This window comes from Heterodontus francisci, chromosome 2, assembly GCF_036365525.1.
Source record: "Heterodontus francisci isolate sHetFra1 chromosome 2, sHetFra1.hap1, whole genome shotgun sequence".
NCBI lineage: Eukaryota > Metazoa > Chordata > Chondrichthyes > Heterodontiformes > Heterodontidae > Heterodontus > Heterodontus francisci.
Window position 1 is genome coordinate 94,062,887 of NC_090372.1, and position 21,737 is coordinate 94,084,623.

General features: G+C 44.1%; 1 protein-coding gene across 5 annotated transcripts in view; it reads left to right on the plus strand.

The window, feature by feature from the left end:
* The window catches only part of LOC137345606 (rap guanine nucleotide exchange factor 5-like), a 350,413-nt gene that overhangs the window by 138,283 nt on the left and 190,393 nt on the right, over positions 1–21,737 (plus strand). For all 5 annotated transcript variants that reach the window (XM_068008865.1, XM_068008869.1, XM_068008867.1 and 2 more), the window contains exons 6-8: positions 10,272–10,356; positions 12,979–13,027; positions 14,565–14,641. In XM_068008865.1, coding sequence (XP_067864966.1) covers positions 10,272–10,356; positions 12,979–13,027; positions 14,565–14,641 — 211 coding nt within the window. The remainder of the gene's footprint in view (positions 1–10,271; positions 10,357–12,978; positions 13,028–14,564; positions 14,642–21,737) is intronic.

The following is a 21,737-nucleotide window of genomic DNA, read 5'->3' on the forward strand; positions in this document are numbered from 1 at the left end:
ATCGATTCCAGTTTCTTATGCCCAGACTTGGTGATATTGCATTTTTTTTTACGTTAAAGACAGAAGTGCTTGCAACTATCTCTCCTTCTCAAGCACTTTGTCTCATTGATAAAGATAGCTGCAGCAAGGTTAATTTCTTTGCTTGTCTCCAAGGGGGCGGAGAAAAGCATTCTTAGCTGCGTCGCTTTACGTAACCCTTTTTTTTACTTATTGACAAGAAACAAACTCCATTTAAAATTTTTTTTTAGTATCCCTAGGATTTTAAAACAACAAAATCTTTTGTAACATTATCAACTTCAAAGGAAACCATCTCCATCAGGAAAGACAGCGTTTTAGATTAAACTCCAATTATTTCCAAACCTTTAGCATCTTTTGTAAGAGATTTCTAATCCAAGAATTTTTCATACGACCAAGATGATTCCAAATTCAAGATGAATCCAAATTTTTACATTTAAAAGTTTTCCTCAACTTAACGGTTTAGTTAACCTAAACAGTATACATTTAATTCAGACTTATTAACTTATAATACTTATTAACTACACACAGAACAGAATAGCACGTGCTTTTTTAAAAAAAGATAGGTAAATTACGTCATTTTTCTTGTTCTTTCTTCTGGCGCCTTTTCAAATGACTGTAATAAAACCAAAAACTAAAGAAAAAGTTATTTAACATTCTTACAACAAAAGACATAACACCAGCAGTGTTTTAAACTTCAAATTGGATTTCTGCCAGACATCTTCAGACCTTCAAGGCTGAAGCTTATCTCTTAGAAAATTGTTTATTGCCTTTTCACAGTTGCAAAACCAAATTTTTTTTACGAAATAAAAATAAAACTTTAACTGAAAATAATAAATTCAATTTTATATCCCATTCCTGGGTGCACAATCTTAAATTGAAATGAACACACTCGACAGACAACAGAGAGTTAACGACAGTCAGTTCTACAGAACACAAGTTCTACAGAACACAAGCTGCACATCCCAAGGGCATTCATTTCATTCGTGGAGGCTTCCAACATTCATACATTCGAATCAAACGACACAGTAACTTGTTCTTAGTTGCCAAATGGCATGTAAGGGAACCCTCTGGTCCCCACTTGAGCTCTACCTTTCTCATTGGCCATACTTGGGTCGGATCAGCACCGTTTTGTTTTTACTCTCAGAGGTCCGCCTGTCAGTCAGGCGCTACTTGTAGTTAATTAGTCTACTCTCAGAGGTCCACCTTTCAAGTCCACTCTCAGAGGTCCGCCTGTCAGTCCGGCATGACTTGTAGTGAACTATCAACTCCAGCGCGGCTTGTAGTGAACTGTCCACTCTCAGAGGTCCGTCTATCAACTCCGGCGTGACTTGTAGTGAACTATCAACTCCACTGACTATCAGGTCACAAGCCTGTCACAATTTTACAACAAACTTATGGTAACTCATACAATACCCGATAACGCGTTCTAACGAGCTGCCTACCACCGTTTGGCGACTGGTCAGATCCCTCTACAATTTGGATATCCTAGTCACTGAACACCACGACCCGATCCTGGGGAGAATAAATAAACATACTCACCCGGTACTCCGTCGATGGTGGGCGCTCTTCGATATCCTGCTCGTCCCAAGTTCGGAATCAGGCTGCGGCCAACTCCCCCTTGGCCCCTTAGTTCCCTTCACCCATTTAATCCTGGCCATCATGCGGGACTAAGTCCTCTTAATTCAGGCTCAGGCTGGATGATTGGGATAGCGGGGTTACAGAAGAGCTGACCTACACCTGATCCTGCCAACTACGCCAATTGTTAGAGTGGGGTAACTAAATGAACCACTCAATACTCAGGTCTGTTCCGATCTTCAAATGGTTTTTTGATTTACACCGGTGGGGAGTAAGATGCTGGGCACACCGTATACTTCTCCACTGAACAAAGGAAAATCCACAACAGATATACAGTTACTCAGCCCATCCCGACTGGACACAAACCAATCATAACAGTTATTGATTACATACCTTCTATTCATTACCAATAAAATTACTAATTATGCATCAGGTGGTTGTGGGGACAGCTCATGGTACGCCCCTGACCATCTTAGGATGTTTACCAGACCCCCTTATCAACTATCCTTGAGTCTTCACAATGAATCCTTCTACCTTTATCAGGCCTGCATTTCTAGTTGCTTAGGGTAGCTTTCAGCTGCCTTATGCACTGATATGAGGGGCCCTCCTTGGTTAGGCTAGCAGTACCATTCTTTAACTGATCTCACAGCGCCTTTGGTAAATGCTCCATTTTGTAACAATATGTGGCTATATTTTCATCTTGTATGTATGTGTATCTATGTATATATCTATTTAGCTGCATCAGCCACAATTTTCCCCCTACACTGTTCTTATTCCATACTTATACTCCAACAAGGACTGCTGTGCTCGCTATATTTCTATATCATTGGGGAGGTGGGCATGGTTATTCTGCTTTCCCACATCATCACTGAGTGGGGGAACCAGAGTTCCATGTGTGTATTCTCAAATGTGAACACAAACCTGATGACCAGTGATGGTGAAATGAATGCTCGTGCTGCAAAAGAGATCAAGGGATAGTCAATTCCTTTGAGCCATTAGAATTTGAATTATTGCCTAATGGATTGATCAATTATTTAGACTTTAAAAAGGAGCCTGCATTAGTTTTACAAAAGCAAAATACTGTGGATGCTGGAATTCTGAAATAAAAACAGAAAATGCTGGAAATACTCAGCAAGTCAGGCTGGAATTTTTCATTGGGTGGGAGGCCCCGTCCACCGGCCAAAATGTTGGTGGTGAGCCAGCCTCTGCCGGGCCTGGGGAGCCAGACTGGGATTTTCCGCTCCCCAGGCCTTTAATTTTTCTTGGGTGGGACTTTGACCTCTCTGAGGCAGGAAGTCCCACCTAATGGAGCTGCCGGCCAATCAGTGGGCTGGCAGCTCTTAGTCCCAGCAGCACTACCGGGAGCGGTGGCCACTGCTGGGACAAAACCCAGTTATCACAAGCAAGATGAAGGACTGCCCCGGAACCAAGGTAAGATTTTAGGGCTTCGCCGGGGACAATCGGTCGGGCCCTGGCGAGGCAAGGGGGGTTGGTTAGGGGGACGGGGGGAGAGTTGTGCATTGTGGGTGATTGGGGCTTCGAGGGCGGCCCTCCGTGGGACACAGGGTGCCTGATCACAAGGGCCTCCCACCAGACAGCAAGAAGGCTGCCTGGTTTAACCAGGCGGGGTTTTTGAGGCTTCGGCTGTCTGGCCACCAAGAGTAAGATACCTGCAGTGGCGGGTGGAGGCCCTTAAGTGCCAGTTAATTGGCCACTTAAGGGCCTTGATTGACCTGGGGCGAGTAGGCCGTTTCTCGCCGCCACCACCCCATGTAAAATTGCAGCAGGGGTGGGAGGGGGTCGGTAACGGTCCCCCCCGGGCCTCCCACTCAATTTTACGCCCCCTCTCCTGCCACAAGCTCGCTCGTTTGGCGGGTGTAAATTTCCAGACAAGTTAGCATTTCAGGTCTTCATCAGAGCTGTAAAAAGTTAGAGATGTTTTAAGGTTTTAAGAAAGTACAGAGGCAGGGAAAGGGGGAAGGAGAGAAAAAAACATAAGTAAAGTCTGTGATAGGCTTTAAATTTTTAAACAGATTTAAATTGTTCGAGGAATGCTGAATATTTTAAAGATATCTGTAATCATGGTTGGGACAGAAGCATGAGGGTGGAATTCCAATTGGAAACCACATAGAATAAATCGGAGCCAGAGACAGTTATTGAGGACGCACCAGCTCTAAATTAATCCACATGGAATCCAATTGAAATTCCACCCTGCACATAACTCCAATTTCCCATTTCACCAACAGTTTCGCACCTTAACTTTCCTCTGTTATTGACCATCACAGCCTCCTCTTGGCCACAATCCTGAAATAATAGTCATCACAAAACAAACATTCGAAACCAATTTTATAAATGAAACCATCCAATATTCAATGCAGATGTCACCCCTTGTGCATTCCCTTAGTGCCTGTATTCTGTGTGTATTTGCCTGGCCTAGTGCTCCTACACAGTGCTACCCCAGTGACTGCAATATGGCTGGTGGAAGGCTCCTGACTTTCAGTGGAGGAGACTATAGATAGACTTGCAGGATGACCTCGACCAGCTCTGGCCCTAGAAGGTCCGGCTTTGGACTGCATCATCTTGGCATGGGCGGCAGTAGTCTGGACAGAAAGCAGGAAACTATAGTCCATTTAACCTAACATTTGTCATTAGGAAAATGCCAGAATCCATTATTGAGCAAGCAGTAGCAGGACATTTAGAAAATCATAATGCTATCAAGTGGAGTTGACATGGTTTTATTGAAGGGAAATAGTGTTTGACAGATTTATTAGAGTTCTTTGAGGATGTAACAAGCAGGGTGGATAAAGGGGACTCAGTAGATGTAGTACATTTGTATTTCCAAAAGGCATTCGATAACGTACAAGATAAGAGCTGATGGTGTTGGGGGTAATATAACAGCATGAATAGAGGATTAATGACTAACAGGAAACAGAGGGTTGGGATAAATGGGGCATTTTCAGGTTGGCAAACTGTAACTATTGGAGTGCCACAGGGATCAGTGCTGACTATATTAATGACTTGGATGAAGGGACCAAGTGTATTGGAACCAAATTTGCCGATGATATGAAGATAGGTAGGAAAGCAAGTTGTGAGGAGGATACAAAGTGTCTGCAAAGAGATATAGCTAGGTTAAGTGAGTGGGCACAAGGAAATGGCAGAGGCTTTGAACAGGTATTTTGTGTCTGTTTTCACTGTAGAATACTTAGAAAACCTGCCAAAGATACTTGAAAATCAAGAGGTGAAAGGGAGGGAACAACTTTAAAAAATCACCAGCATCAGGGAAAAGGTTCTGGGAAAGCTATTAGATCTAAAGGCTGACAAGTCCCCAACACCAGATCGCCTGCACCCTAGAGTCTTAAAAGAAGTGGCTAAAGAGACAGTAGAGGATTTGGTTATAATCTTCCAAAATTCCTTAGATTCTGGAAGGGTCCCAGTGGATTGGAAAATATCAAATGTAACACTTTTATTCAGCAAAGGAGGGAGACAGAAAGCAGGAAATTATAGACCAGTTGGCCTAACATCTGTCATAGGGAAATTACTAGAATCCATTATTAAGGTGATTATAGCAGGATACTTGGAAAATCACAATGGGATCAGACAGAGTCAATATGTTTTTGTGAAAGAAAAAACATGTTTGACTAATTTATTAGAGCTCTTTGAAGCCTCCTTCTGTGCTGTAAATGACTCTATGACTCGAAGTAACAAGCAATGTGGATAAAGGGGAACCTGTAGATGTATACTTGGATTTCCAAAAGGCATTTAATAAGGTGCCACATCAAAGGTTACTACACAAAATAAGAGCTCATGGTGTAGGGAATAACATATTAGCATGGATAAAGGACTGGTTAGCTAACAGGAAGCAGAGAGTAGGGATACGTGGGTCATTTTCGGGTTGGCAAGCTGTAAATAGTCAAGTCTCACAGGGATCAGTACTGGGCCTCAACTATTTACAATTTATATCAATGACTTGGATGAAGGTACCAATGTATGGAAGCTAAATTTGCAGATGACACCAAGATAGGAAGGAAAGTAAGTTGTCAAGAGGAGGTTAAGAGTCTACAAAAGGATATAGATAGGTTGAGTGAGTGAGCAAAAATTTGGCATCTGGAGTATAATGTGGGAAAATGTGAACTTGTTCATTTTGGCATGATGAATAGAAAATCTGTATACTATTTAAATGGAGATTGCAGAACTCAGTGATACAGAGGGATCTGAGTGTCCTGGTGCATGATTTACAAAAGGTTAGTATGCAGGTACAGCAAGTGATTTGGAAGGCAAATGATTTGGAAGGCAAATGGAATGTTGGCATTTATTGCAAGGGGAATCGACTATATAAATAGGGAAGTTTTACTGCAGCTGTACAGGACCTCGGTGAGACCACATCTGGAGTACTGTGTATAGTTTTGGTCTCTTTATTTGAAAAACGATATACTTGCATTAGAAGCAATTCAGAGAAGGTTCATTCGACCATTTCTGGGGATGAAGGGCTTATCTTATGAAGAAAGGTTGAACAGGTTAGGCCTATACCCGTTGGAGTTTAGAAGAATGAGAGGTGATCTTATTGAAACATATTTCCTGAGGGGACTTGATAGAGTGGAGGATGTTTCCTCGTGTGGGGCAGACTAGACCTAGAGGACACAATTTAATAATAAGAGGTCTCCTTTTTAAGACAAAGGAGAGGAGAATTTTTTTTTTGTCAAAGGGTCGTTAGTCTGTGGAATTCTCTTCCCCAGAAAGCAGTGAAGGCTGGATCATTGAATTTATTCAAGGCTGAGTTAGATAGATTTTTTATAGACAAGGGAGTCAAGGGTTATGGGGGGCAAACAGGAAAGTGGAGTTGAGATCACAACCCGATCAGCCATGATCTTTTCGAATGGTAGAGCAGGCTTGGAGGACCAAATGGCCTACTCCTGCTCCTAAATCCTATTTCCTAAGTTGGAGGGCTTCTACTTGTGCTGCAATGGAAGCTGAGTCATCGGCCATTCAATGCTCTGTATTGCTTGGATCCACAAGAGTTGTCATGGAGTTGGCCACCAATTAAATGCTGAAAATGATGGACTCCAAGCTCAGTGCAAAGCCCTTTACCAAATTGGTACTGGACTGCTCCATGGACCTTGACTGTAACAGCAGGCTTTCTGGCAGACTTGCCAGTGCTCCAGGCATTTCAGTCTGAGTCCATCAGCCTTTGTTTGAAGGTTACATACGAACATACGAATTAGGAGCAAGAATAGGTCACTCGGCCCCTCGAGCCTGCTCCGCCATTCAATAAGTTCATGGCCGAACTGATTTCTCCACATTACCACCTACCCCCGAAAACCTTTCAGCTCCTTGCTTATCAAGAATCTATCTACCTCTGCCTTAAACATATTCAAAGACTCTGTTTCCACCGCCTTTTGAGGAAGAGGGTTCCAAAGACTCACGACCCTCTGAGAGAAAAAAATTCTCCTCATCTCTGTCTTAAAAGGGCGACCCTTTATTTTTAAACAGTGACCACTGATTCTAGATTCTCCCACAAGGGGAAACATCCTTTCCACATCCACCCTGTCAAGACGTCTCAGGATCTTATATGTTTCAATCAAATCCTTAGGATCTTATATGTTTCAATCAAGTTGCCCAATCAAAGTCCTTATCTGAGTCTTCAGCTGCAGATTTCATGTATAACCTTGCACTCTGGTGAGTTCCAGTGAGCTGACACCTGGGCTATCCTTGTCCTGGCCCTGACTGCAGGCCACTCATGCCCAGTGTCTCACTGCATGCACATCCCGTCTCTAAGCTACTCACTAAAGTACACGCAGTGTCAGTATATGAGTGCGTGGTTACAAATGTGAGAGTGTTTCTCTTTCATCACTATCTTCCTGCTCTGTGCCTGCCCCCTGTTAGGGGCTACTGCCTCCAATTATGCACCAGCTTGACCTAGAAGGAGAGGGAAATGTGTCAGTGAGCGTGGTGCAATGTGTTTGGGTGATGCCTCTGTTATGGTTGAATAGCTGGCAATGTGTGCAAGCTCTGAGATGTCGGTGTGAGGCTTGCAGCAGTGCTAAGTTTGTGAAGGTGACGTAAAGCTATGAATGTGAGGTATGAGTCATGATTGATCAAGATGGTTGGTAAGTGAGTGATGCGTGTGTATAGTGAATTTTTATTATTATTCATAGAATCATAGAATTATAGAAAGGTTACAACATAGAAGGAGGCCATCTGGCCTTTCGTGTGTGTGCTGGCTCTCTTCAAGAGCAACTCACCTAGATCCACTCCTCAGCCTTTTCCCTGTAGCCCTGCAATTTTTTTTCTCTTTGGATAATTATCCAATTCCCTTTTGAAATCTGCCTCCACTAGACTCTCAAGTAGTCATTCCAGATTCTAACTATTCGCTGCTTAAAAAAGTATTTTCCTCATGTCACCGATGTATCTTTTCCAATCACCTTAAATCGGTGCCCTCTGGTTCTGGAACCTTCTGTTAACGAGAACATTTCTCCCTATCTATTCTGTCCAGACGCCTCATGATTTTGAACATCTCTATCAAATATTCTCTTCATCCTCTCTTCAAGGAGAACAACTCCAGCTTCTTCAATCTTTTTTTTATTCTTTCACGAGATATGGGTGTCGCTGGCTATGCCAGCATTTGTTGCCCATCCCTAATTGCCCTTGAGAAGGTGATGGTGAGATGCCTTCTTGAAATGCTGCAGTCCATGTGGTGTAGGTACACCCAAAGTGCTGTTCGGGAGGGAGTTCCAGGTTTTTGACCCAGTGACAGTGAAGGAACGGCGATATAGTTCCAAGTCAGGATGGTTTGTGACTTTGAGGGAAACTTGCAGATGGTGGTGCTCCCATGCGTCTGCTGCCCTTGTCCTTCCAGATGGTAGAGGCTACGGGCTTAGAAGGTGTTGTCGAAGGAGGCTTGGCGAGTTGCTGAAGTGCATCTTGTAGATGATACATACTGCTGCCACTGTGCGTCAGTGGTAGAGGAAGTGAATGTTGTAGGTGGTGGATGGGGTGCCAGTCAAGCGGGCTACTTTGTCCTGGATGGTGTCAAGCTTCTTCAGTATTGTTGGAGCTGCACCCATTCAGGCAAGTGGAGAGTATTCCATCACACTCCTGACTTGTGCCTTGTAGATGGCGGATAAGCTTTGGGGAGTCAGGAGGTGAGTTACTCACTGCAGAATTCCCAGCCTCTGACCTGCTGTTCTAGCCACAATTTTTTTATGGCTGGTCCAGTTAAATGGCAACCCCCAGGATGTTGATGGTTGCAGATTCAGTGACGGTAATGTCATTGAACGTCAAGGGGAGATGGTTAAATTCTCTTTTGTTAGAGATGGCCATTGCCTGGCACTTGTGTGGCACGAATGTTACTTGCTACTTGTCAGCCCAAACCTGAATGATGTCCAGATCTTGCTGTCTTGCTGCATGCAGGCATGGACTGCTTCAGTATCTGAGGAGTCATGAATGGTACTGAACACTATGCAATGATCAGTGAACATTCCCCACTTCTGACCTTATGATGGTCAGGTCACTGATGAAGCAGCTGAAGATGGTTGGGCCTAGGACGCTATCCCAAGGACGTCCTGCAGCAATGTCCTGGCACTAAGATGATTGGCCTCCCACAGCCACAACCATCTCTCTTTGGGCTAGATATGACTCCAACCAGTGGTGAGTTTTCCACTTGATTCCCATTGGCTTTAATTTTGCTGGGGCTCATTGATGCCACACTCGGTCAAATGCTGCCTTGATGTCAAGGGCAGTCACTTTCACCTCACCTCTGGAATTCAGCTGTTTAGTCCATGTTTGGACCATTTTGAGATCTGGAGCTGAGTGGCCCTTGCAGAACCATTGAGCAGTGTGTGAGGCTAGTGGTTCAGTTGTAAGGATATGGAATTTAAAGATGAATCACTGACCTTGACCACTTGTGTGAGGTCATTGACCTTCTTGCGGCACTGCATCCAGGTCCTTGGGGCTACACTGCTTGCATTGACCATGATGACCATCTGGTCCCACTGTCTTCACAAAGTTTATCTATGGATAGAGCACATCTTTTCCACGGTCAACCTACTGTACCAAAGCTTCCAGTGCTACATTTGAGAACTTCGGCGTACATTCTCTGCCCTGTTGAGCATAAGTCCATGTTCTTCCTGCTGAAAATATTTTCCACAGCCACTTCCAGCAGTTGCTCCACCCAGAACACACCTGCCCTTTAAAAGGCGCAGGCTGTCTTTAAGTAGTGCAGGCTAGCTTTAAGTGGTGCTAGCCTCGTATGAATCTGAGTCCCCTGCTAAGGTGTGCAGCCACTCAACAACACATTTAACACTGGCTCCATGCCACTATCATGCTACCTGCATCAGAGGGAATGGATGCAGGTTAATCAAGCATCGCAATCCCCATGCCTGCATTCCATTGCTATACAGTTTGCCTCCAGAAGCTTTAAGCTATGGAGTGTGAGGAAATGTTTGTTCATCTCAGCTGTGTGTTATTGCTAAACCTCTGGATCGTAACCAATTTAGAAAGAGTAAATGAAATAAAAAAAATTCAGTACCTTTGGCCTTTAGGATAGGGGAACAGATCGTCACAGGCTGATATCCTTCTCTGTGTTCCGAGCAGATGGCAAAATATCTTATACTGTTCCAAGCGAAATAAACACAGAGCTAAATTAAGAATTAATGGATTTCCCACTCTTTTTATCTTTTCAGTTCAGAGCAAAGATCAGCAGAGGAAAAAATAGTTCCATGCGATGAAGTCCTCCAAATTCAGGCTCTTGCCCTCTTATCAGCAACGGTAAAAAATAACATTTCTTATTAATTCAATAGCTAACTGTGAAACACTGCCCCTTTATTAAAAAATATTACACTAGTTGTTAGGGTTGCAACAATTGTTGGTAAACTTGGTCTTTGGCAAAATGAGTGATTGTGAATCAGCAGCCCATTTACAGGTTCACTTGATTTGAAGTCAATGGAAAAGAAAGTCGAGTGGGCTGGAAGATGGCTGCAGATTGTGATATTGCCAAAGACTGATTTCAAACCCCCACATTTCTCTGAAAGGTTTTATTATAATGGAGAAACTTGACATTACACCAATATAAAATTAGATTTTCAGGGCTTGAGAGGTTTTTCAGCAGGGCCCCCAGCCGTTAAAAATAAAACTCTTGTTAAAATGCAGCCAATTAAAATATTCAAATTATGGAGCTGCCTCCTGAGAGCAGGTAACTCACTCACCCTCAAACCCATCCAATAAAACTGGAAGTGGGTGCATTGGAGGCAGGTTGGGGGTTGGGTTCCAGAGTTTTGTATTTTTAGTCCCCACCCCCCTCCCTATTGATCCTGGGGGGGTTAGAATTACCCCTGAGTGTCTACAGGGCATTGAACCTTGGAGGGTATTTGCATTGAACCTTGGAGGGTAACTGCAAAACCTAATCCAGTTCACATTTGGCACCCACACACTGTGAATTTCCAAGAGGAGTCACCAGATAATGATCAAGACTGGGAACTCAAGCTGGCTTTTCTCCTCTCTCGTCTCGGGTGCTGGGTCAATTGTAGATTCTTGATTCTTGCTGTGACTGAGATGAGTTAATTCAACATAGACTGGGACTTTCTGACCAGTATTGGCTAACTGCTACACTTGGTGAGATTCTTACCTAGGAGTGCAGCAGATCTCAATCTTTATTATACCAGGACATGTTTTGGTGAAATCAGAAAAATATTGTGATCATTTACCGTGTAACCATAAGTGTCTATAACTGACTAAATACTTCAGAGAGACACTCATTCCCACTCTCTGGCTGGAATTTTACACCCCCCCCCCCCGCCCCCACCGCTACCCCAACCCAGGGAGGCAGGGGGAGTGTGTAAAATCGGGTGGGATGGCAGGGGGTGCCATGCCCATTGCCGATCCACCTCCCCTGGTATTTTACCGCCCACCCTCAGGCCAATTGAGGCCCTTAAATTCCTGTTACCACTAGTATTTTACCAGTGGCAGATGGGCTCTTTGCCACCTGGGGAGGCCACTGAGTAAAACCTGACAGCCTCCTTGCAGGCTGGGGAGGGGATCCCTCCTGATCGGGCACCCTGTGCCCCATGGAGGACCCCCCCGCCCCCAAGTGGCATGGGCTACCTTCACTGGAAGACACTCCCCTACCCTGGTGATTGACTTCACCCCCCACCTCTGTCACAGGGGCCTGACTGATTGGCCCCGGCAAGTCCCGACCCCACTCACCTTCTTCTCCAGCCTCCATCTCTGACTGGGTCTGGGGCCTACTGCAGTCCAAGCCGTGACCACCGCTCCCTGTGGTGCTCCTAGACTGAAGAGCTGCCAGCCCTCTGATTGGCCGGCAGCTCTTGGAGGTGGGGCATCCTGCCTCAGAGGGGCAGAAGTCATGACTTCAGGCAATTAGTTGCCTGAGCCATGCAAAAGTGCTTTGTGGCTTCCAGGACCGGCAGAGGTGGGCTCGCCCCCAACCTTTTAGTTAGTGGGCAGGACTGGTTCTCTCAATCGCTCGGGAATATGGATATCCATTGTTCTTTGTTCAATTCATTTGTCCCTGAATTCATCAGGCTTGATTACACTGCAGTCATAAGATCACTGGAAGTACGGTGGTTTTCACAGTAAACAGAGTTTCCACTGCATGTCTGGTGAATTTATGATGGTGCAGCAGCAAAAATTCCAAGGACATTCAGGCCACGTCTATGATACTAGTGGTAAAACAATGTTTTACTGCCTTTTGAAATCTACATTCAAAATGACAGGCCTGATTAGTAACTAGAGAGCTTCTCTCCATTACAGAGAAAATAATACAGGCATTTATGTAGTGCCTTATCACATTGAAACACCTCAAAATGCTTTGCACAATGATCTACAGTTGTGTGGGAAAACACTCTCTTTATTCAGGGGGAAAACCTGTAAATGCAATCACTAGATTAAACCATTTCCACCAGAGAAGAGTTTGTAGTATGGTGTCCTAACTGCACCATTTGAAGTCTTACTTTCACTGCAAACACTTAACAGTTAACATTGGGCCTTCAGATGCTTGGAGTGTAGCTGTCACAACTCCCTAATGGATTATAGCTGTATTCACTATCGTGCCAGTAGTAATAAAATTACACTTTTCTTTTGGGCCTGCCAATTCATAATTGCAGCAAAATTTGACTGAAAATACCTTTTTGTGTTCATGAGAATTTTTTTGATCCCATTTTGAAGAATTCAGTTATTCTTCAGTTTCTTCTGCTGCAGAATATGTTTACTTCTATGTTCTATAATAGTTTAGGTCAGATGGTTTCACAGGTCGGCGCAACATCGAGGGCCGAAGGGCCTGTACTGCGCTGTAATGTTCTATGAAAGCACAGCAGTTTGTTGATCTGAGCCTGTGACCACTCTCATGTTATGTTCCCTTGTTTTGGACAATAGGTGAAGAAGGAATTGGTTGCTGCTATTGCTTCAAAAGCAGAAACATCACGTGAGTAACTCTATCCCATTCCCACCCACACTTGCTATCCTTTAGGAATGTTGACACAATGTAGAATGTTAGCGTACATACTGATACTACATCCTGTGAAGGACAAAGGATTGACCTCACAGTTGTAACAGCCAGTTAGGACTTCCTATCAAACTTGGTCTGTATAATGGCTGTCTCATGCTTTAAACCAGCTGCTTCCTTAAAAATAATCCAAATATATTTTATTCAAAAGGTCGAAATTATATATAACTTCTAAATGCACATATGGAGAGATAAAAAGGAAAACAAAACACTTAAAATGTTGGAAACTGAAATCGAAACAGTAAATGCTGGAAACTCTGCATTTTTCCAATTCTGACCTCTTATTTCCTTCACCCTATCATTGATGCCTGTGCCTTCAGCTGCCATGGTCCTAAGCTCCGGAATTCCCTCTCTAAACCTCTCCACCTCTCCTCCTTTAAGATTCTCCTTAAAACCTACCTCGTCGACCAAGCTTTTGCTCACCGGTCCTACATCTCCTTATGTGCTCAGTGTCAAATTTCATTTGATAACATTCCTGTGAGGTGTCTTGGGACATTTTACTATGTTAAAGGTGCTATAATAAATGCAAGCTGTGATTGTTGTTGAAATGCACAGCACATCTTTCAGCACCGGAAAAGAGAATAAAAAATGGTCTAACAATTCAGGTGTAGACCAAGATCTACGCAGTGTCTTTTTGCACCAATGAGATTCTTGTTAAACAAGAATTGAACACGGGTATAAAAACAAGAAATGCTGGAAACACTCAGCAGGTCTGGCAGCATCTCTGGAGAGAGAAGCAGAGTTGACGTTTCAGGTCAGTGACCTTTCATCAGACGCTGCCAGACCTGCTGAGTGTTTCCAGCATTTCGTGTTTTTATTTCAGATTTCCAGCATCTGCAGTATTTTGCTTTTATTGAACTCAGGTATTGTCTGTACAGCTATCCTCCCTCACAATCACCCTCCTTCTCAGTCACCCCCCTTCCTGGTTCCCTTTAACAGCTCACCTGAGGGTCTCTGAGCCCTCTTCTCTGGCGAGCTGCCTGGGAACGCAAACATCTCCAAGTTCCCTTCCAAATCATACACCATCCTGTCTTGGACATATATCACTGCCCCTTCATTGATGGTAGGCCAAAATCCTGGAACTCCCTTCCTGATAGCAGAGTGGTACACACCATCACCACACGAACTGCAGTGGTTCAAGGAGAAGACCCACCACCACCTTCTCAATGGCAACTAAGGTTGGGATCTAAACAGTGGCCTTGACAATGATGCCAATAATATATAATATTTTGTATAGAATTTGATGAAAAGAACATTAATGTTGCCCTGAAGGCGAATATGCAACTCATTTTGAAAATCTCTCCTGCAGGGGGAGTGCATGATTTACATTGTGGGCAACTTTCAGAAAAGAATTGTAAAGTGGTTCACAAATATTTCCTGTGCTTTTCCTAATTACAATATATCTTGCAATACAATTCCTGCTCAGGCAATTATAAATTCATGCATTTCTTTTCAGCGTGTGGAGAAGAGAACAGAGGTGACATCAAGCAAGTTGATTTGAAAGGCTCTGCAAATAATATCAAGAAAAATCAGGTACATTTGTTGCACAGCAATGAGATGCTTGATCTCTATCAAACAATAATAAATGCAGCACACACCACCATGTGCTGCTACTTGAACAGTAACACCATCCCTAATTTGTTATTGAAAGTTGAGGGAGGAGCTACATCTGCTGTTTTGTGGAATTTTAGAGGTGGGTTCCTATCTTCATGAAAAAGTCCTTGTCAACTCTTTTTATCTCTGGGGAAAAGGAAAGCCAAAAGCTATGTCTGTCATTTCTATTAAGATCTATGATGGCTGATATGTAAACACAAGGCAGTTTTACTCTCCTCCAGCTCCTAATGACAGCGTATAAGTTCAATGTGTGCTACAAATTTCGGGTCTACACGAGATGTGCTTTTAGCTTAGGTGTCACCAGTCTCTCCTGTAAGTAATAAGGAGTTTAATTTTACTCTCCAGTATCCAGTCATGCAACTGAGTGACTATGCCAATGAAATCCCTTTTTGCATAAGAACGTAAGAATTAGGAGCAGGATGAAGTGGATACTGTAATCTTGCATGTATTTCACATAAGTTTTTTCCATCTTTTGAAAGGCAGATGGATGAAAAATTCAATGAGAAGAGGGAAATTCTAAACCAAATGCTGATTTATTTTACAGGATGATTGAACACAGTGACATTTACAGTGAATTCTTGACTATTTCATAACACTTCATACAACAGGGAAGATAACAAACAAGCCACACTGTTGCTGTTAGTTCAGTAAATGTGCTCTTCTGACCAACAATCTCTTTTGAACCGGTCATCACTAAGCTTAAGGAGAGAGCCCTCATTGTGTCCAACTCCAGGTCTAACCAGCTTCTCTCTCACAGATCATGGTGATTTCTTTCTTGGCAGAACAGGAAGTCAAAAAGTTGAGCTCTGATCCTCCCCAGGCTTTTTCAGTCCAGTGGACTGGCAAGTTGAATAGTCAATCAAACTGGTTAACACCCTTCCTCCCATCCCTGCCCACCCCCCAACTAAGTATGAATTTCTGACATGAAGGAAGATACTAAGAGCTGGATTGCCCTCCATTATTCTGCTGCTATAATTGGGTGGTATAATGACAGAAAATGAAGGGAGATGGAGTAGGAAGGCCAACTGCTTCACCTCTGCCCCCGTTAGCATTGCAATAAATTTCCATTCCCTTACAGGGATCTAACTCGCCCTGCTGCACTTAAACGGTAGAATGAGGTGGGGTCAGGAAAACTAGATGACTTATTTCCTTTGCAACCCATGGACCAAAAGAAGAGAATATGGGGTAGTGACAGCAAAGTAGCAAAGTTTAGAGAACGAGAGCCTTTAGAGCCTGTGCTCGGTTGAAAATAAAATCCTTGGGGTGCTTCTGCACCCTTTAAGATGCCATCTCCTCCTTTTGGTGCTGCAGTGAGGATCATGCAATGCACGATTTTCTCCCCTTCAGTGCTGGAGATACCACTGGGAGCCCATCCTGCATATTGAATGAACCCAGACAAAGCTTAGATAGATGGCCTATCATTTTTTGGGAGATCTCATTAGTATACCTTGTCTAGGGACTCCAGCCTTTTTTCTCCAGCAAGTGAAAAAAGATGCTGGATTTGGGGAATTAATCCATAGAATTCTGAATCTGACTTTATATCAAAAACATATTGGTCCCAAATTTCCTTGAACTTTCTGCCATTGTGCCGCAAGGAGTACAGGAAATCCCATCCAAGGAAATTTAGATTGTAACTTATATCACAAGTCCTTTCCAGGCTAAATAGCCATAAATTCTGAGATGTAAGGGTGAATTTCTGCATGGGCCTCCTGCTCCTCCATCATAACTTCAATGGAAGAATAACCAAAACTCCGGAAAAACAGCACAAGTAGCGAAGTTATGATGCACGTGGGAGAACTCCTGAGGAAATTCATCTTCATGATGTCCACAATCAAACTTACCATTATAAGTCAACCCCACAATAGCAGAAGTAGGGGATTCCCATGGAGAAGACTTTAGCAGACTCTTCGCATGTTTGCAATTGGACCTGTGAGGGCACTGAGTTGCTTACCAGGATCTTCATTACTCCCCATTAAAATATCAACTGGAGGCTGCTGAATTGACAAAGAGAAATTGCCCTAGTAGCAGAGGACAGATAGCTCACTGCCAAGATGCTTGAACCTGGAAGTTACAATATGGAGGTCAGAAGGATACTTGTGATTTCCTGACCCCTAACTTTCAACGCCATCAAACTTCCTTAGATTCCCTCCATATTTGGCAGTTGGCTCCAACACTATAAAAAGTATGGGAGATAGAGTTAGAGTTTTTCTTCGGTCAGCTTTTGAGCTAATGAGTTGTCAACAGACATATAGCTAAAGGGATCCAGGTCTAACCATTTGGAGTGATTACCAGTCTGGGCACAGGTGCAGCAGGGAAGGCCATGGACTGCAACAGAACTTCACTGATTTAGACAACTCTAGAGGCCTAGGTGGGGATTGCTTTTTGCTCAGATCACTGTTCCAAGTTGGCTGTTTTGATAGAGATTAGAAATAGTTGATAAGGTGATCGATAGTCCTGGTGTACATGTTTACATATCTAGGTTATATAGTTTTGAGTAGTGTCAGGTAATGCTCTACCTAATGCGAGACATGTGCATTTTCTTGGTAGGGAGAAGAGTCTAGTGTGGCATTGTTTCACAAAGAAAAATCCCAATTATTTAGAGTAGAACTTCCGCCTCCACATCTTATTGTTGTTAGTTTAGCCAAACAATATTAATGGCTTGAAAATATGTACTCATCCTCCCCCAAAGCCTCCCCTGTCATTTCGCATTATAAAAGTGAGCTAAACATTTAATTGCATTGTTTGAAAATCCAGCGAATCCTGCAGCCATTGCTTTGTGTTAAATGCAGGTGATGCTTACTATTGAATTAACTGCAAAGAAATGTGTTTATTGCACACCCAAATTCATAGGGGTAGAAATTAATCTGGGCCCATTCCCACAGTGCACACCCAATCTGAGAGCCCAAGACTGGCCTGAAATATAGCCATTTAGTGGTTCACACACAGGTTCCCAGTACCTTTCACACCTCCACAGGCAGCCCACGTGGTGCATTTGAACAGCCCGATTGGCAGACAGCTTGCCTTGCAGCAGCAGCCTGAAGATAGGTCCTGGGAGATGGTTGGAGTGGCATTAAAGTGGAGGAGGGCAATTGTGGTGACTGTGGAGTTACATAGCATGCCTGTTCCTCTCAGCTAAACAGGAAATTTTTATTACATTTTGTTTAAAAATGTATTTTTGTTGGTGGCTGCTGCTTAGACTGCAACAGCCACTGATAAATCCTGACTCACCCTTGTCCAGTTTCTGTGAGAGGACTTAAACAGCAGGTAGGCAGCTCACTTGCATATTTAAGAAACCTTTGGGCTGAATTTTAATCTGCAGGAGTGCATGGGTTTGGAAGTTGCAGTTGAAATTGGGGAAATTGACAGGGTATCAGGAAGCCAGCTCCAAACCGCCAATTTCAGCATTTAACTGCAACAAGCAACTCCCCCTTAGAAGAGTTGGATTGTCAATTTCAGTATGTGTCAATTTCAATATGTTAATCACTCAATTGCTGCTATAGTAACGTGGCTTTTGCAATTTAACTGTGGGCCCACTGGTTTCCCGGGCTTCCTGGAACTCACCAGTGAAAGCAAGGCAAAAACACAGCAGCAATTGAGGGAGCTGAAGATATGACAGGGAAATACACCAATAAGTACTGAAACCTCACGGGTGTTTTCTTTCCTGTTTGTGTGAAAGGTTTTGTTCACAGTGCTTGTGCTGAGAGGTTACTTTGACAACTTTGGAGGTTTGTACGTCTGATCTCCACTTTGGAGCTCTGATCAGGTCAGCATGTGTGCCGCTTATGCTGTCTTACTTTGGACTTCAGATGAGGATCAAAATGACCAACAGCATCAGTAGCATTAGCTGGAGCAGCAACAGCTCCACAGAAGAGATGGGGTCAGCAAAGCAGTGCAGCTCGCAGGAGGCCAGACCCACAACTCGGGGTGTACCAGAAGAGTATAAGCTTCCTCACCATATCAGAATTCCAGTATCTCATAAGGCTCAGGGTCCAGCACTGGTGTTTTTTGCAGCCTGCTGGAACAAGACATGCTGCTAAGTGGATCTGGTGGCCAGGCTTTACCAGTAGCTGTCAAAGTCACCAGCTCAGCTTCTTTGGCTCTGACTCCTTCCAGGGCTCTGCCAGAGGGGTTTGCAGGATCTCATAGTCAGTGGGCAGCAAATGCATAATACAGGATACTTGTTTACCAGAGCAGGCAATTATGTTAACTTTGACACTGATGGTGCCAGTCAGAATGAGCGGGCGCTCAGGTATGTGGCTCTGGCTGGCTTCCCACAGGTATAGGAAGTCATTGACTGCACACATGTGGCAATTATACAGCACCCCCGGATCACCAAGGAGTTCATCAATCGCAGGGGCTTCACTCCATCAATGTGCGGCTGGTGTGCAACCACAAAGATATATATGCTAGTGTGTGCAAGATTTCAAGGCAGTTACCAGGATGCTTTTGTCCTGTGGCAGTCCACCTTCCTTAATTACTTTGCACCTTGAAACAGACTTACCGGTTGGCTGCTTGGAGACAAGAGGTACCCACTTAAAATTTAGTTGATGACACCTGTGAGGAACCCAACCAATGAGGCCCACGATAGCCACGATAAAAGGCATACAACAACCAGATGTATCATTGAACAAGCCATCAGCATGCTGAAGATGCATTTCAGGTGCCAGGATAGATTTGGATGTGCTCTTCAATACACAACAGCCAGGGTCTCCAGAATGATCATAGTTTGCCGTGCTCTGCACAACACTGCACAGTAGCTAGGTATTGGACCTACAGGAGAAACAAGGCACAGAGCACAGATGAAGAGAAGGAGGAAGAGGAGGATGAGGCAGAACGTGATGTGGCCAAGGCACCAGCAACAACACACCTTGCTGCCTGGATGCCCTTATTAATGACGAGGTTCACTTAAGTTCCAACAGTCCGTCTATCTGACAGCCACATGTAAAAGCCACTTCCCTCCCTTTCCCCATTCACCCAACACAAAGCAGTCCTGTAAACAACTAAGCATTCTTTTCACAGCTCCCCCATTTGTGTCAATTCTTGTCTTACCATTCATCATAAGTGGTAAGATCACATGCCAGGCAGCAACTAAAAATGGCAAAGACTGGAGAGAGGTGAAAAGAAACAATATTTATGTGGCTCAAAAATAGAACAGAAACATAACAATCTAACATTGTCTAACACACTATAAATCTTTACAATTCTTCTTCCTAGTACTTCTATCTAGTGCAACCCCTGTGGCTCCAGCAGAGCTAGAGGCAAGCTGCTCAGATCCCTGTTCAATGTCCTCTGGGTTTTGGAGTCCATGAAGCCCTGCTAAAGACTGCTGTACCTGCATCTGTTCAGGGACAGACTCGGCCATTGGGACAGGAGGTAGCATGTGACTGGGGGGGGGGAGGGGCAATAGGTAAGAAGTGGAAACACTTTGAGCCAAGTCCCACTTCCATGTCTACTTTCACCATCATCCCTCTCATGATCCACCCACACCTCCCTGCTAGCGATGAGCTGGAGAGCAGTTTGCTGCAGATCAGTGGGACAATAAACTGCCAATGCTTGGGTAACATGCATCCTATTTAAGGTGGCTTTCAGAGTATGAAAGTCATTGGTGAGGGCCAAAAGCACTTGTTTAATTGCTGCTTTTGAGGTTCCATGTAGGTGACCACTCTTTCCATGGATGAAGATATCATCACAAAGGCCTGCAATATCATGCCACTCATGCTTCAGACAGACTCCTCCAATCTCTCTGCAAGTTTGCGCAGTGGGGCTGGAATGTCTGCCAGTTCATCACCTATTATTTGCTGCTGCTCCAGAATTATTCTCTTTGTCAGTGACCCCCAATGTACAGCATGTGTACCCAGTTGAGCAGAGCTTGGAGCATCCTGCACCCTCTGATGCAGACTCTCCACTGCTGTCCCTAACTTCACCAGCTGCTCTTGTTCACTTGTGATTTGTGAGTCATCAGGTAAAAACCCAATTATCTGCTTTACCAGTGCCACTGAAACTGGTGCATGGCCTTCATGAGTTCTGTGATGGTGGACCCTTGAGTGACCTTCTCTGAGGGATCATTGTCATCCCCCTGCTTCACCTCTTGCAGGCACTTGATGGCCCTGTGGGAGATTAAAGACATAAATTAGAACTGTCAAGCTAAGAATATTTTAAGTGATCATTATGCACATCATCATATTTCACTGGCTACTGACATCGTCAACAGAGTATGCCATGTGACTGTCTGATACTTAATTCTGTCACGAGATAGCTGGGAGGCCCTCATCTCTGCCTGTCAAATAGACCAAGACTCTGCTGATCTCCAGTGCCTCTTCCTCTCCAGCTGTCAGTTACAAGATTGCTGGTAGGCCATCTCCAGTTCTCTGCCTGTCCCTCATGTTCTGTGCTCCCTTCCCCTGCAAGGAGAGAAAGAAGAGACCAATGAGAGAGAATAATGGAAGATGTTAAATGGAAAACTGAGGGAGAGGCATGACATTGCATAAGCATGAGGCTGAGTGTCAGTGGTGGATGGACAGATGGGAATGTGAGGAAGTGTACAGACAGAGGGATGGGTGCACCTGCAAGGTAAGTTGGTGTGAGGAGTGATGTGCTGGATTAGGCATGAGCAGGCAGAATGAGGGGGTTGGGTTCATCAGGATGTGTTTGAATGTGCCACTGTGCTCAGCTTTCCTGACCTGCTTAGATCAGTAAATGGCTTTTAGCATTGAATCCATGATTGTGGCATCAACTCCTACTGCTGACCTCAAGGGCAACCTCCATCCATGTCTCCTCTATTTCACTGGCAGGTCTCATCCTCCTGTCAGGAGGGACAGAGTCTTCCTGTGGGACCTTACAGCCCCCAGCATCACCTTGAGGGAGGCATCACTAAAACGGGGTGCAGAGTTTGAACCTGCACTCCATTCAGTCAGTTTGCTCTGTTCTGCTCCCAACTCCAAAAATCATAAGATTTCATGTTTGGAATGTCCCTTTAAACTTTGGAATTTAAATCGACTCATGGGGTTGGCATCAT